General features: G+C 39.7%; 1 protein-coding gene across 1 annotated transcript in view; it reads right to left on the reverse strand.

Annotated features, from left to right (window-relative positions):
- The window catches only part of MAD1L1 (MAD1 mitotic arrest deficient-like 1 (yeast)), a 376,265-nt gene that overhangs the window by 249,158 nt on the left and 110,693 nt on the right, over positions 1-16,414 (reverse strand). The window contains exon 11 of the mRNA XM_010570286.1: positions 9,620-9,764. Coding sequence (XP_010568588.1) covers positions 9,620-9,764 — 145 coding nt within the window. The remainder of the gene's footprint in view (positions 1-9,619; positions 9,765-16,414) is intronic.

A 16,414-nucleotide genomic window follows, 5' to 3' on the forward strand; every position in this document is an offset into this window, starting at 1 on the left:
CAACCTCTAGAAATCATAAGACTCTCATAAAAATAGTTCTCCTCCTCCTCCTGACAGGAAGAAAGTTAAGCATCATCTTGATGTAAAAAGCTTATCTTCTTTTCCTGTCTCATGCTCACACTTTGTTTACCTATAAATCCCCTTCCAAATTCCCGACTTCAAAAAAGGTAGTGATATTTCTGGAGAAATCCTGAGGCTCTGGATTCATACGGAGAGAAAATTAAACCTCAGTTCCCCCACTGCCCCAAATTGCTTCCACCTGAACAGGAAAATTTATGGTTAATGGTTCTTCACAGCTCCTGGTCTAAATGTCCCACACAACACTAAAAAAAAACCCCTAAACAGCAGATGTCCTGTACACTGAGAAACTTGTAATATAATAATCTCATGACATCAATCAGCATTCATTAACTGAAACTAGACCAATTCTTCAAATTTGCTACAGTTTCTATTAAATAATGTTGCTGTCTCTGAAATACTACCTAAGCAAATGTGCTCATAAAATACGGAACAGTTCATTTCTCCTCAATGCAACAAATCATGGGTCAAAGACCATTTCCACAACGCTTTGAAAAAACTCATTTGACTTCTAATATATTCATCAATTTAAGCAATGCTTGACCTGAGATGTTGTGAACATATACTGAACAAAATAGTTAGGACTGCATGATGGTGTGCCAGGAGCAATTCAAAACTCCTTAATTCTCCAGACAGTCCTTCAGTTTCATAAAGATTTTGGGTCTTCATTTGAAAGGATGCTCAGAGTGACTGGTGTCTGAGTAGTGCAGCTGTTCTTACCAGAGGCTCACATCACATGTTGAAATAAGCTACTGTGCAATTACTTAATTATGTCTCTCTCCTATCCTTTAAAAAAATCCACTGCGATTCAACTTGAAGCAAACCCAGTTAATCCAGTTTTATGGCTGAGAATTAAAACATAGAGAAGTCAGAGATTCAAAGCTGCTGTTCTTGTGGCAATACCACCACTCTAAGAGGCACAGATATTAATGACTTCAAACCATAAGTATTCAAGGAACAAAGAAATGCGAAAAAACCTTTTTGTGCAGCTTATCCTAGCTAGTATTGTAGAGCCTGCTGTTCAGAAATCCAAAGTCCCTTCCCCTGCCCTTGGATGCCACCCAAGCCCAGGCCTAGCTACCTCACTTGGCCACCTCTTTGCTGTTCGCCCTTCCCTTGCTTGCGAGGCGCAGAAGTGAGGTTTGTTCTGCCTGACTTCCCTTAACAGTAACTCCCTCATTCCACCCATCCATCTCCTCGCTTGCTTCTCTGCCATATCCGCTCAACCATCCTTCATAATTCAGGGATGAGAAGCTAAGGAATAAATGTTACAGCACACGCATCAAGGGAACTATAACTTTGAATTACCTGACCTGGGTGAGTTAAATTCTCAGCCATAACATTGGATTAACCTAATTTCTTTTTATTGAATATTTTACCTTTAGAAGTCCTACAGCCCTTTCTCTCAGAGAAATATGAGAACTGAAGGTCAGATAAATTCTTTTATAGGTATATTTCTAATTTTCATAATCTAACCTCTTAGCATGGAGCATTAATATCTAGTGGTGGTAGAACAAAGCAGAACCCAGTCAGTATTCTGGGAAAAAAGATCACGTTCCTATAGCCCTTCAAAAATACCTCATAAAATAACACATAACTTTTAACTTTGCTGCATATTCTGAATTGTTATAAAATTTTTAAAACCCCTTGCTTAAATAGAAATTATGTCAGACATAACATCAATAAGAATACAGAGGCTGTCCTTGTGCCTCCACCTCAAAAGCATCGGATATAAAGATAGTAAGGACCTCCATACTTTTATCATTACAAGGTTTACCAGATACATAAAAAGGCAAGAGAAAGAATTACATAGAATTGGCTCCCCCAAAATTTCTAAGATAACTTTTATGAGCTCTTTCATGCTTCTAAAAGGGAAAGGGGAGCAAGGCCCATGAGTCAATTCATATTCTGCCTCCAGGCTGGTCATTTGAAGCTAACATTCACCATTTCCATGTCGAAAGTCCTCAGGTGACTAAGCTTTACTCTAACAAAGCATATCACCTTCATGCCTCTGTGGGACAAATTCCTATAGGTACCCATACAGGTACACAAAGAAGTAGAACATCCAAAGTCAATGAAAAGGCAAATTTATCCACTAGCTATGAAGAATGAGGGCAACATCAGATCAAGAGCAAAAGGTCTCACTAGAGAGGATCTGATGGAAAGCAAGAAGGCAAGGGCAGACCATGCTCCAAACATCTGCAGTGCCCACAGCCAGTGAGCAAGCTCAGTCATCTCAGATCCAGAGAGCCCTTCAACACATGCAGACTGACAAGTCAGAAACTAAAGGAACTCTTAGGCTTTGAAAAGTCATTTTGGAACAGGATAAGGAAGTGAGAACTCAGCAACTCTGATACTTTCTTCATTGAGTAAAAAGAGCGGTAAACCTATGACCAAATCAGGCAAAGTAACGAAGTTAGTGTCAAACAAAGAAAACCAAGCAAAAGACAAGCGTGCACTTGTCTGGGAGTGCATCCCAGAAAACACACATTTCTCCTGTCTTTCAGAAATCTGGAAATCTTGCTTGAGAAACAGTAATATTTTCTGGTTTAAAGATACTTCTCCTTCCAAATGGTCCTTGTGCACTGCTTCGAAACTACTACAGACAGCGTCTTCTCCAAACACATCGATTTCACTCTCCTTATCCATTCTTTACAGAGAGATTCTGCAATTGTATTAGTAAATTGTATTAGCAGGCCTCGTGCAACAGCCTGTTTCAAAGGAAAATGGCTTGTACTCACTTTATTCTAGAAGACAATTTCCATTTGCTTAATATAGTCATGATATTTTACTGAGGTAATTATACTCTTAGCTATCAGTAACAATTAAACTCTTAGACTGAGGTTGCTTAATAAAGGTCTCAAACTAAATAACACTTTCCAAACACAATATTTTTAAATGTCAAGCATGCAAATAAGATCTTGTAATGAATATAACGAAGCATCAGTATAAATCAGCACAAAGTTAGTCTGTCATTGTACCAATCTCTGCAAAAATTGCCATTAGAGTATTGGGGGATTCTGATCAGCATGCTACAGAAAGGGCAGCACAGGCACTGCAGATGAAACCATTTCATTAAGTGTTATGACTGGTTCATGAGAAAGGCAGGGTGAAGCCACCAACACTGCTATCTTTCTGTAGTTGCAGAGCTGAGTGACTTGTGTAATGCGGTCAAGACTATGGTAAGGCTGATAAAATTTATATCTGTTCTTTTCTATTTTCTGTAGCAACTTCCATGAAAACTATAGACAGTCCACTCTATTACAAGCTAAATAAAACCCAGAAGCAGACAAATTGCGGGGTACAGACAAAGGAGAAAAATCACTCTCAAACTCTGAGATCTAGAGACATTTGAAATTAGGTCAACAGATCCTGGAAAGCTGTTACATATGGAAGGCGAGAGCATGATTTAAAGGTCCTTACAATGGAGACAGCAAGACAATTAAGAAAGGTAAAGTAGACCAGTGACAGACATTTAAAAAAACAACAGACAGGAAAAGTGTTGTCAGAATAAATATTTTCAGTATCTCCTTGTAGATCATCTATTGCAGGCAAAGAGTGGTACAGCAAATTACCTCCAACTCTGCTACATTTGGGAGGCAGCTGCCCGAGCTCCAGAAGGTGGTTAGGTGGATCAGGATCAACACATGACAGTAAGTAACTGGAAGAAGTTACTCAAAAAAATAACAACAAATTTGGGTTATACAGGAGGAAAAAAAACCACCCTAGTATGAAAAGAAATCCTTCCAGAACTCTCTTTCCCTGAAGCACCTCCACCTCACAAGACACAAGGCTGTCAAAGACCAACAAAAGCAAACACAAAACGTGATAGTTCCTCACCCCAACAGAAAATGTCTACAGCAGCAGTCATCAAACTCCCAAATCCCACTTTCTCCTTACAAAACTTAGCATGCTTTATCCAGTAACCCAGACATTCCTGTGTAAACCACAAACACGAAGCCCAACAACCACCCTGTACCAGACTGAACTCGGGATCAATATAACACCAGCTAACAGGCAAGAGAGGGGAGATTTTTCATAAAAGCATCTACCTCATCTCTGACCTGTTAGTCCTCATCCTTTAAAAAAGGCACCCTACAAGAGAAGTCTGGGAGTTAAAATTCATGATGTTACTGAATACTAAAAATTACAATTCAGCAGAGACCTGTTCAAACCCCCTGTACTCCACCACAGGCAGCAATTACTTCTCTCTGTCCCACAGCAGTTAATGATCTTCTCTCTTCCCTTGCTATCATCCCCCTCTGCCCATAACTACCAATCACCTTTTCTCTGACATTATTTAACTGATTAACAGAATCAACTTGAAATTAAAGGGAACTGTGCTCAATCTAAAAGGTTGTTGAGCCTCTTTCAAACACAGAGCGCCTTGTCTCCCTCTTCTCAAGCATGCAGGATGATCTAGTAAGCACTACCTCACCCGACAAAACCTGCCTCGCTGAATCACAGAAGAGGGAGCAGTGGAATTGCTTTAAAATGTATTTCTTTGCAGGCATAAAAAGGAAGATAACTTCCATGGGTTTATAAAAATCTGCGAAGGGGAGACACGGTGAGCAGAGGGAAAGGACTGGCAAGGGTCAGGCTGACAGCAGTTAACAATCACATATACAGTGGCAGCACAGCTGGTGATGCATGAGTAATGGCACTGCTTAAATGATATACATGGAGTCATGAAGTGGACTGAAGGAAGGAAGAAGCATCATATCATAATAGCCAGGGAAAAGCATTCGATACCACTCATAACACAGAGGAGCGGCTCAGTTCTGCCCAAAGCCGTCCGTGCTACCTGGACACAGAGCACAGGGTATGATACCCAAAAGAAGGTCTGTTGCAAGGCAACTGTTTGCCAGAGTGGCTGTTTTTATTGCCACTCAGTGCAATATTTAAAGCTAGTTTTTTACATATCCCAGGAAAAGGGTTAATTCACCCACTTTGCTGAACCCCCAGAACTTTAAGATCCTTCCTTGTGCTTTAAAATCATCTACCCCCTAAGAAAAAATATAATGCAGGACCCAATGTGACAGGGAAACCGTCAGCATTATTTTAAATCTTTACTGATTACAAAACAAAGCAGATGGCAAATCAAGTCATGAACTCTGCATCTGCCATGCTTAATGAACAGTTTAATTACCTAGTCCCATTTCTGATGCATCTCTGCCATTGTCGGCTCTGGGAGTCACTTACATACTTCGCACTGACTCTTGCAAAAATATCTCCAGGAACATGTGGTACAGTCAGTCAGCTGGAGTTGGTTAATCAATACTTGTTTAATCTCCAACTTTTATGGTGATGGCCTAAATTATGTCTCAATAGAAACAGATTTCCTATCAGATCACGTGATCTGGTCGAAAGCTTAGAAAAAAAAATGGAATTTTTCAGCCTCTTCTCCAGGCAGTGGAGTACCCAAAGGCAGACAAATGCACAGACTGGAAATAAACAAAGCAAAAAAACAACATCCAGTACAATCAGATTAATTCATTCGCTGCATCATGCCTTGTACAAGAGCAAGGGAGCAAGGGATGCAATTAGGACAGTGTACATTCACAAAGTCTACAATCTGAGAAGCAATTCAGACTTCTTTGGAATAAGTTACAAGAAGTAGCTGAAATTGGGTTTCCCATTTTGTGTTTTGGTGTATGCAAATGGGCAAGAGCTTCCCGCAAAGCATCACACACTGGCTGCAAAAAAGCAGGGCGTTTTGTCTCTGGTCAAATCTGCTGCACGTGTTATAGGCTGTTCCTACTCACTCTGCAGCTTCATGTAGTTATGTCCACCAGCTCTGTGCGCAGAAGAAATAACTGTTTAAGGAGTCACTGAACTGCAGGCGTGCAGGAGAAGAGGCTGGCAGGTCTGAACCCTAACAGCAGCTAAGTAAGGAATACAGCTAAGGGCTAATCACAACCAGGTAAAATCACACGAGGAGAGGAGGAGGTGACAACCCTAAAAAGATCCATACAAGACAACTTTTGGCCCTCCACATCAGAAAGCTTTGGGAACCCTTCAGCATGCCTTTATTGCTTTTCTCCAGCCTCGCTTCTGCTGCACAAGGTCCATTTGTGCCTCCTGAAAGCTGTCCTCCTGAAACAAATAGACAAGAGCTTTCCTTCCATTAAATACTGACTCAATCAGCTGCTTGCACTCAGATAAGGTTTTTTAGAAAGGGTAGGAAACTGTGTAGGTAAACATGGCATTCAAAGCCAATACAACAGTAAATCAAACAGGAAAAAGGGCAGAGGTGGACTAGGTCTTTCCCCAGCATTTCAGATATCTCCCACTACTGCTATATCTGAACTACTTCAGGTAATAAAGCAAAGATTAGAGATTTCCCTAAAACTCTGAGCAAAGCCAAAGCAAAAAGACAGCATAACAGACAGCGAGCCCAGCCAAGTGGATTTCTAAAAGAGCAAGTGAATACATCCTTCAAACATCAATTTCTTTTTCATCACCTTAAGTGAACAGAGTGACACTCCAGGAGATACCTTCAAGCCATCAATGTCTGAAAACCTCTAGGGTGTCCAAATCTAGTCTTATGTTTCACTGAAAACATGTAGATCAGAAAACTTCAGTACTGCCCTGATTTACAAGGACATATCGGAGAAACTAATCAACTAACATGTTCTAAACAGCAGTTTGTCAACAGGAATAACCAGGACACAGCTCCTACGCCAGCCCACTGTCAGAGGTGGAATCGATTGGGCTGGACCACTGCACTAGTACGTCAAAGACTGGAGAATGCTGTTCTTCAAGTCTGCCAGGGAAGAGAGATTTGTAGTGTCTCACCAAAGTATCCTAGACTGACAATTGTGCCAATTCCAAACAGTAAACCAACTGGAAAGGCCCAAGTAAGGTCAAGAAAGCCCAAAACAAGCAAATGAGGCGAGGAAGCAAGCAATGGAGGGAGAAGTTAAATGCACTGAAATGGAAATATGAGAGCAACCAAGAAAGACAGAGACTGTGGCAAGTAGAAAATGAACAAAACTGAACAAGTGAGACAGGCAATCTGTGAAAACCAAAAAGTATTGCTTGAATTTTGAGGCAAAAAATTCAATAGCCATAAAAGTAAGTTGAGAAGGAATCAGATTGGCAAAGCAAGTACCTCTTGAAGACAGTATGTTTACTATTAAAATATTAGGCACTGCTGTTATCAGATGAAGAACAGTTTATCATTTTCTATTGGTCTTTTAAAACATATTCAAGGCCTGAGACTTCCAGGTTACTATTTGAGCCAAAAGAAAAGATAGCTATTACTGCATTAAACTTGCACTGTTAAACACATCTGATGCCTTTCAATCCTTATTTGCTCAGCATACAGGAACAGATTCACTGCCCTACTAGAGGGTCAAATATACACAAATGCAAAAATCACACTATCAAAAGCAATAGCAATTCAATCATATATATAATAGTCTCCCCCAAATTAGATTTTCACAGTCCTATTTAACAAGACAAAGATTCAATAGAGAGCGCTCATCTTTTCCATTCTCAAATTACATAGAAGGACACTGTACGACTGATGCCGCTAATTAGATGATTAAATACCATTCTAGGTGATACGCTTTCAATGTAAAATAATTATTTTTAACAGGCAATATATTTGCTCAATCTCATTTTAAATCACAATATCCTACTTTTTTAATTAAATGGAATTCCTCCTTCTGGTTTTGCATGAGAAGAGCAACCAGCAGGAGAAACGGTGCCAAGGATAGATTGCCCAAGTACCATAATGCATGTACTTCTTCACAAAGGACGCCTAGCATTCTCTGGAATATAAATTTTCAGAGAACAGCAAAGTCTTTATTCCTTTAAAACAGGTCAGTTGAGGAATCATTGAGCACACTGAAAACTTCCACTGTCAAAACAGGAGTTTATTTGTCATGGTCTGATGAAGGACATTTCCAACGTTTCCTCTACTCTTCAGGGGGAGGATAGCAAACAAAGCAAAGGCTCTGTCTTTCTATATAAATTAGGGTACAATCCATTACATGACAAAGTACTGTTGTCTTTTTGTCCAGTATTTAAAGAAAAGTAATAATATTTTGTGTTCTACAACAAAACATGTTTCTGCTGAGAACTGGAAATAAGTTAACAAAGGGAATATTTTAGAAATGATCTGAGAAACTTCCTTCAGGGCTGAGCAGCCCAGCGCAATGCTAGACAGCTGAGAAGGTTGTAAAGGAAGGATTTTTATTAGGTTCAGTATCCACCTGTGTCATATCCAGCCATGCCAGTAACAAACTAGAACACTATGGAGGGCTGTCTGCTGCTGGGGGTATTAGAAAGACTAAGAAGAGATGCCTTTTCTGTTTCCATGGAGAGAGTTTGGTCCATCCACCCTGACTGCAGTGTCTACCTCAGTGTGAAGCAGAAAGAACTGCTGTCATTTTTCTCTTCTCACTTATGTGACTCTCCATGGCATCAAATTTTGCAGCCAGAAGATCTGATAGAATATCCTCTTGTAAAGTGGCTGCTTCATGCTTCAAGAAGCCCTGCTTACTGCACCATATATCACAGCTTCTTTGGCTCAACAATGACACGGAATTACACAGAATTGGGTGCAACACAATTAAAATCGATCAAAATGCTTTAGTCGACACTGAAAATTAAAGCCTAAAGCACAGGCAACCGAACAGCTCCTTTCCCTTTTGCTCAGACACTCCCATACCAGCATCTTTCCTCCTCGTACACAGTGATGTTCCTGGCTCCCCCTCACGTGCTCTAACTACTTGAGTCTGACCTTATGCACACACATAAGCTTACTTACGTGAGCAGCTTTATAACATCAGGGAGATTGCTCAGATGAGTGAAGTTTTGTAAGGAGCATTCTTGGAAAGTGAAGTAACTATCATTCTGACTACAGAGAATTATTATTCCCTTTGGGAAAGAGCACTCTCAGAATTTAATATAAAGTTTTCAATGCTCTACAGACTTCAAAATTATTGTACAGAATTTCATCACGAGTGCATACCTGATATAGGATAATGCAGGCTTCTTTGATATATCCTATAGAAAGAATCTTAAAACGTATTTTCAATTTACTGGTCTAGTGCCTACCATTACATTTGAACAGACTTCTCAGCGTAAGAAGAAGGCAAATCTCTTACTCTCTGTAAATTGTTTTTCCACAGGAACAGTTGACAAGGTGCCGTCGTTTCGTTCTCTTTAGGAGAGGAGGCGATGCAGCCAAAGCCATTATAAATTCCCTTCAGTGGCTCAAAACACTCTAGCGACAACATGATTCAATTCTCTGCTCTTGCACAAATGCCAAGCCTGGGACAAAGTCACGTATCGCCAACACAGCATGAGCCCGGATGGGGGAACCCTAGCAAAGCCTTAGGATGAACTAGTACTTTTATTGTAACGGAGTCCTAAATACAAATTTCACGTGTCTTATAGCACCCACTATACGAAGACCCCATAGCAACTTTGTAGTAGCAGTTACAGAGGTGAACAAAGAAGAAAAGGACTGCACCTGGAGGAAAGAAATAAGGACACGGGCTTTTCCAAACATTATCTAGAAACTCACCTTGGTGAGTAGCAGTACACGTTTCTGCAGCCGTCTGACCAGTGCTTCGTGCTGCTCACGTTTCTTCTTCTCATCCAAGAGCTGGCTCTGAATCCGTAGTACTTCTTCCTGTAGCTGCTGCCGGGCCTTCTCTAGTATTCGGGCACTAAGAAAGATAACACAGACTTGTGAAATCTTGACCACTGTCTCTTAGTCAGACAGATCAGAAAAGCCTGAGAGGAGAAGCATCACCATGATACCAGGACACAGGGGCTGGTGCCATTTCATCTTACATTGCACCACTGGAAACCGAGTAGTTGCAGTCTTATTATCAGCTGTTCTCAGAAAGAGATATGAGAGGAGAACCATCACAGTGACAGCCTTCTTGCTCAGCACAAGACAACTACTGGAACCTCACATATACAAACCATTTAAATAATTGCATATCTATTTCAAAATCAACTGGCTTGCCTTTGAGAAGATGCTTGTTTTCAACAAACGACACATAATCTTGCGTTCTACTGTCTCTTTTCATTTTTTTTCTAACAAAATAGAAGTAAAACTGAGGTTTAATATGATCTGCTTTGACAGACAGATAATACTCAGCAAGTAATTATAGCCACCACCTGCACATTGCTCTTGCCAGCAATCTATATTGGAAGAGACATGTCTTCTGAGGCCAGGTGATTAGCACTTCTTTTGCAGTGTGGACACGATTCTCAATTAAGCCAAATAGCTTGGTCCCTCTTCTTCTCAGCTCTCTGCACAGCATGACATGGTGACACACAATTATCCATGTATTCCTGCAGATGTTCTTCACGCATGCCCTTCAGATACTCACTCTGCTGCTGGGACACTAATGGACAGCTGTTCCAAGGCACACATCGAGCAGCATATCACAGATCAAGTATGCTGGCAAAGTACTTGATCAATAACAAAATACGAGTGAAATAATACTTGTGATGTTAGAAGTCAGTTCATAATTTAAGTATGGCAAGTTTATCCAGGACTGCACTAACTAAGTATTTAAAGAGTAAGCAGGACATGAAAAAAAGTATTGCACACAAGTCGAAAACCCTCAAGCAAGCTAGAAAGATCAAAACCAACATCTCTAGCTTAGTCAGGAACAGAAGATCTTTGTTTCTCTGATGTTAAAAGCAACACTGGAAAATTTATGAGTGCTTCAGAGGGGTATTCTTTACCATTATAATTAAAAGAAAATAAATAAAAATGCTTTTAAATAAAATAGCACTATCATTAAGGTAGTGTTTAGATAGATCCGAAAGGGAACACTACCTTAAAAGATACTGTTAGTGTAAATCAGGTACATCGTGCACTGCCAGGTCACCAAACTGTGCTTTTTGGGAAATTTATATAGGAATTCACCAAAATTCCCTGTGCAGCTGTGCCCCTACCTCAAAATCCTCCTCCTTGAAGAAAAACATGTACTTTAAAACACTGGATTAATTAGAAGCCTGTTTAAACCTCCAGTTCAATTTGGAACCATTCACAGACCAATTTAATAATCAGGGACTGTGAAATAGTCTCTTCATTGCTGTATTCAGGTGGGAAAGTTCATCAAGAGGGCTTCAAATCTGCATTTGAAAATGGATAATTTCATTACCAGGGCACCACTACTTCCTTGGTTCTGTTTTAATTAATCAGTCAAAAAGGGAACCTGTGCCCAAGAGTAGTATCTGTGGCGATGGAACATGAAGCAGTGCCAGCCTTGCACTGGATGTTCCCTTCCCCACCCCAACCTCAGCAAACATCTCAAATTCAGTCTTGTGGATGCTTAATAGAAACACTAGCCTTTTGCTTATTGAACAATGCAAGAATTCCACAGGATGAAGTAGAGAATCAACTCTTGTCAGATTCAACAAAATAAATCCAATATTAAAAAACTTCCTAGAAACCAACATCCAAAGACAACAAATAGCAGGTTGAGTCCTGGCATACTGTGAAATATGGGATAAAGTTATGTGGTCAAATGTCACAAGCACATATATGTCACTCAAGAAGTGATTACTTGCAATGTACAAACCTCACAACATTCAGAAGTTACGGCTGCCAAATTATAAAGCTACCCACCACCGGTCTCCAGCCCATCCTTTTGTTGGAGGTTACCACTTTGCAGTATAGCTAGCAAATGCAAACATGTGCTCACACCTCAGCTGCTCAGTTCACAATACAGTATCCTATACCTTGAACACCCCTTCAGGGGCAATTTAGGCTGACAGTAATTTCTGGTAGATGGACACAACTTGGGCAACATCTTAAAATGTAACAGGAAGATTCATCACACCATGCCTCTCAAAATCCTAGGCTTAAAACACTTATCCCCCTTTCCATGGGGCTTGTACTAAGACAGACTTCGCTAAGCTTGTGCTAAGACAGACTTTACACCCATGCATATGTGCCAGCCTAGCAGGTTTGCAACAGGTCAGCCTCCAATACAGGGCAGAACGGATGGGTGAGACTAGGTAACCTCAGCTACTGTCTTAAGATTCATTAGAGTTTGTTCAACAATATTCTTTTTTTATGCATAGGGTAAATATAGGTACAAAAACTTCATCAACTGTGTTATAAGAAATTAAATCGCACTACAGAAACCTTACTGCAAATATTATTTGCTCTATCAAAGAAACTTAGTCCTGATTAGGGTCAGAACAACAGAAAAAAGTGCAAACATAAGATTAAATACTACAAAACAGCCAGAATCTCATATTTGATTATTGCAAAACATTTTGATAGGACAGTGGAGAATTTTTTTTTCCTAATCTCCCAATATTGTGACCTATTTCTATAAATGGTGAGTAGACTTACAGATTATGATTGAGTTGACATTCACAAAGAAAAATGAGATATGTGCTAGGTTTCCTTCTTGAAATAATGAAAAATATTTGAGATTCACATCTCATGGAGAGCACAGACATTCTGCCACACACATACCTCTTGAACTAGGTTGGAAAATGACTTTTAAAACATGAGAAAAGTTAAGCAAAGAGAGACAAATGGGCAATTTCCTCAGCCATTGCATGGTGTTCGGAAAGAACACCACCATCTGTTTATGTTTCAGCCTAAGATCACATGTGATGTTAATGTACATAAAATTTAAATGCCAGAGATGTCTATGAAAGCAGAGACAACACTCAAACTCTCTGAACTGACTCTGTTACCATAGGTTTCCTTGGTAGAGGAAGCATGAAATCCTACTTCCTTACAACCCTCCACACCATGCCAAAGCAAATTATTGAGATCCCTTCTTCCTCTCTTCGGACAGATTGATAATTCTTCCAGAAACTGCACCAAATACAACATAAAATGTCTCTATAAGAAAAAATCGAGAAAGAAAGTTATATTCCTTATTGACACAAAACAGGATTTGAATGTAGGTGCCCAGCAGCAAATGCTATTAAAAGTTCAACGTGGGCACTCTTCTTCCACACTGATGACACCTCTGGCTTTTCAAAAGTAATTGCTCACTCAAAATGAGCATTAAAAAAATAAAATAAAGCAGGCCCAAAGTTCTCCATTCAACATAAGCTTGGAGAACTGGCATTTCTAAAAATCTTTGCAAGTTCAAAGTAAACCTTTTAAGCCTTAAAGGGAAAAATTCATTTCTGTTTATCAGCCTATTAATGTTCCTTCTTGCACATCCCATTGAATGAGATGCCAACATCTTTCTGTTCTCAGCTGTTGAGACTCTTCATATTTTGCTCTTCCCTTCTGTAATCCACTTTAATGTAATCTTAATGATAAAACTTCATTTTCCAGAATGTTCTTTGAAAGACTGAGAACAATGACAGCAGAGAGTGAATACTGAAGCTATAAGATACATTTTAATAATCTCCTTCAAAAAATTACAAAAGCAGCTGACAGCTTCCCCCCCCCCCCACTGATCCCTAAAAAAATATTTTAATCATTCCATCCTTTTGGTAGCCAAGTTACCACCTCAGAGATACTAAAAAAATAACAGGGAAAGCAAACAGGATGCCAGAACCAGTCTGTATATCAACCTGAGAGGAAAACAAGAAACGCACAGCGGCACAGAGACAATTAGAAGAGCAACACTGTCTGGGTCATGTTGCAATGCGGGAAAAGATGAGACACTTGCACATACCAGGGCCAACTGTCAGATACAAGGATCACATCAAAGAGAAAGCACCAAAAACCAGAGAGCGTGGATGGGAAGAACACTGAAGACGCACAGAGGGAAAATACCATGACAGTGCTATCACACATACATAACAGAAAAAAGAAAAAGGCTGCAACTATCAACATCTTCATGACAGGGTCCAAAATAAAAAGGTTAGCACACAAGCTAATGAGGCAAAAGGACCAAGGGAAATTGTTTTGTAGCAAGACATTTGGATGAAGAAAAGCACACCCATTCCTGAGGCTTGACAACTTGCAGCCTTCTCAACATATCTACACATTTATAGACAGTACACACAAAGACATAAACCACACTGGAAACTGATAAACAGAGAGCTTGAACAAAAATGTTATTTTTCATTCCAGTTCTTCTCCCCTGGGTTTTATAAGCCAACATGAAGGCATAAGTAGCAACAAGGTAACTCCAGCATGTCTTCATATTGTCCAGTGGATAGCAGCAGAACATCCCTGTCTGTCCCCTCTCTCAAGGCTCCTTCCAACCTCCAATTCCTGGCACAGACTCCTTCCCCCCTCAGCCTCTGCCCAACCTGCCTCGACAGGAATCACCACCATCTGGGATGGGAATTCAAAAGGAAAAAAAGAAGGGAGAAGATGACGATAAAACCAGTCTGACTTAAAAAGGGCCAGGACACAGGAAAGAAAAGGTGGGGCTTGGCAAAACAGAAAAATTTCCATCTTATGCTAAAAAAGGAAAAAATTGATCCATTATAAAATGCTGCTGAAAAGACGGAGGGGAGCTCTGAGAACACTGCTGCAGAATGGAGCTGCCTAAACTAACAAATTTAAGGCAGGTAAACTAGAAAAAACAAACATCAGGAAGGAGGAGATTATTTTAGTGCTATAAGTATTTCAGCTCAGAAGTCAAAGGTCTGGGTGCTAATTTGTATTAAAATAAGGTTGTTTGGCATCTTGTTCTGCTACCTCTCTTCTTCACATACAAAACTGTGAATAAACTGAAGCAGCAGCATCCATCCCTGCTCTCAAACACTGCGCTGCTACTGCGACACACAAGTGAGAACTATGGAGGCCAACATTTCCATGTTATCTGTTATTTGCTTACTACATTCAGAAGGAGCAATGATACAAAATATTAACATCTTTAGTGGCAGTAATCACATGGGGTATATTTTATTTAAAGCTTGCACTGTGCCTTACAGAGAGCCATATGAAATACCGCTACAGAAAATACTACACGAAACAGTCTACAGAGTCAGTAGGAAGACAAGCTTTCCTCTTGCTATTTATTTCTCCCAAGACTTCAGCAGATATCTGCAAACTTTCTCTTGGTTCACACTTTGTATTTTCTCAAAGACCTTTTATGTTACTCACCATCATTAGGCTTCCATAAATCACAAATCATTCAAAAATAAGCAGTTCATACACCATGTTGCTGCTCTACATACAAAGAAGACTTGAATCATACTGAATTTATAATGAGGGAACAACACAAAGAGACTTATTTTGCTAGTGTGGACAGATGAAATGGGTAAGAAGCAGACAGATGTTCAGAGCTTTATTGGTACACTGACAATATGTTTTATCGTTGAGACTGTATTTAATTTTACTCCCTAACCAGCAGCATAAATATCAGGCTCAGAAATGAACAGTTATAGAACAGAAATAACACAAATTTTATGTCCCAGCCCTGGTACAATAGCCATAATTGACTGGCAGGAGTTAGGATTTACTAAAAGAAATTCACATCAGGCACCCTCTGCTCCTTTCATTACAGGGTCAACACTCTTGCTGCAACACACACAGCTTTGCTGTCCACAACCCAAAGGAACCAGGAACAGGAGCATTGCCAAAATGCAAAGGCCAGTGTGGCTCTATCTGAATGGATATTAATCAGCCACTCGACACAAGATTTACTGTCACGCTAATAAACATGCTTTCCACATCCACCATCAAGATGAGAATGAAAACAATGTCTTAATTAATAAATGAGAGACTTCTGTGGTTTGTTTTGCTTTTAAGTTGAAACATGAATAGTTTGTCAAATACATCCATCACTGAATTCTGGAATGTAAAATATTTCAAGAGTGAGATAACTACAGGCATAAATATCCTTTTTCTAAGCCTGCAACACTGAAATGTTCATAAGGCCAAAGCTTCTATTAAAGGCATTTATTTGGCGAATGAAACCTTTACTGGTATTTAAAAACTCCTGAACCCACGTTGCTTGTTGTATGCTTACTAACTTGAAAACGCTGCCGTCTTCGGTAAAATTGGCTACAGGAGAAATCAAGCTGATAGTTGAATACACAAAGTGATTTATAATAGCTTATGTAGACAAATCTATTAAGGGCTTTTGGTATGTCCAAATGCTCATGGCTCTTGTTCTGAATCAACAAGAAGTTAGACACACTTGCATCCTGAGCAAACTGATTCCCTGTGCAGTGCTTGGTAGAGAAGCAAATATTAAACGTTCTTAATAAAATGCAAGTAATTAAAAAGTAGGAGTTAAAAACAACAGTCCTCTACAATTATTAACACAGCATATAGCCTGCACAGCATGTATCATCTATCTCTGTATCATAATTTTGTATGTGGCATTTGGCAATTACAGAGGACTGCCTATTTTTAAAGAGCATTCACTGATAAGGATTTTCCACTCCCACTCTGAGATAAGAATAA

The sequence above is a fragment of the Haliaeetus leucocephalus genome, unplaced genomic scaffold (genome assembly GCF_000737465.1).
Source record: "Haliaeetus leucocephalus isolate CR32 unplaced genomic scaffold, Haliaeetus_leucocephalus-4.0 Scaffold295, whole genome shotgun sequence".
NCBI lineage: Eukaryota > Metazoa > Chordata > Aves > Accipitriformes > Accipitridae > Haliaeetus > Haliaeetus leucocephalus.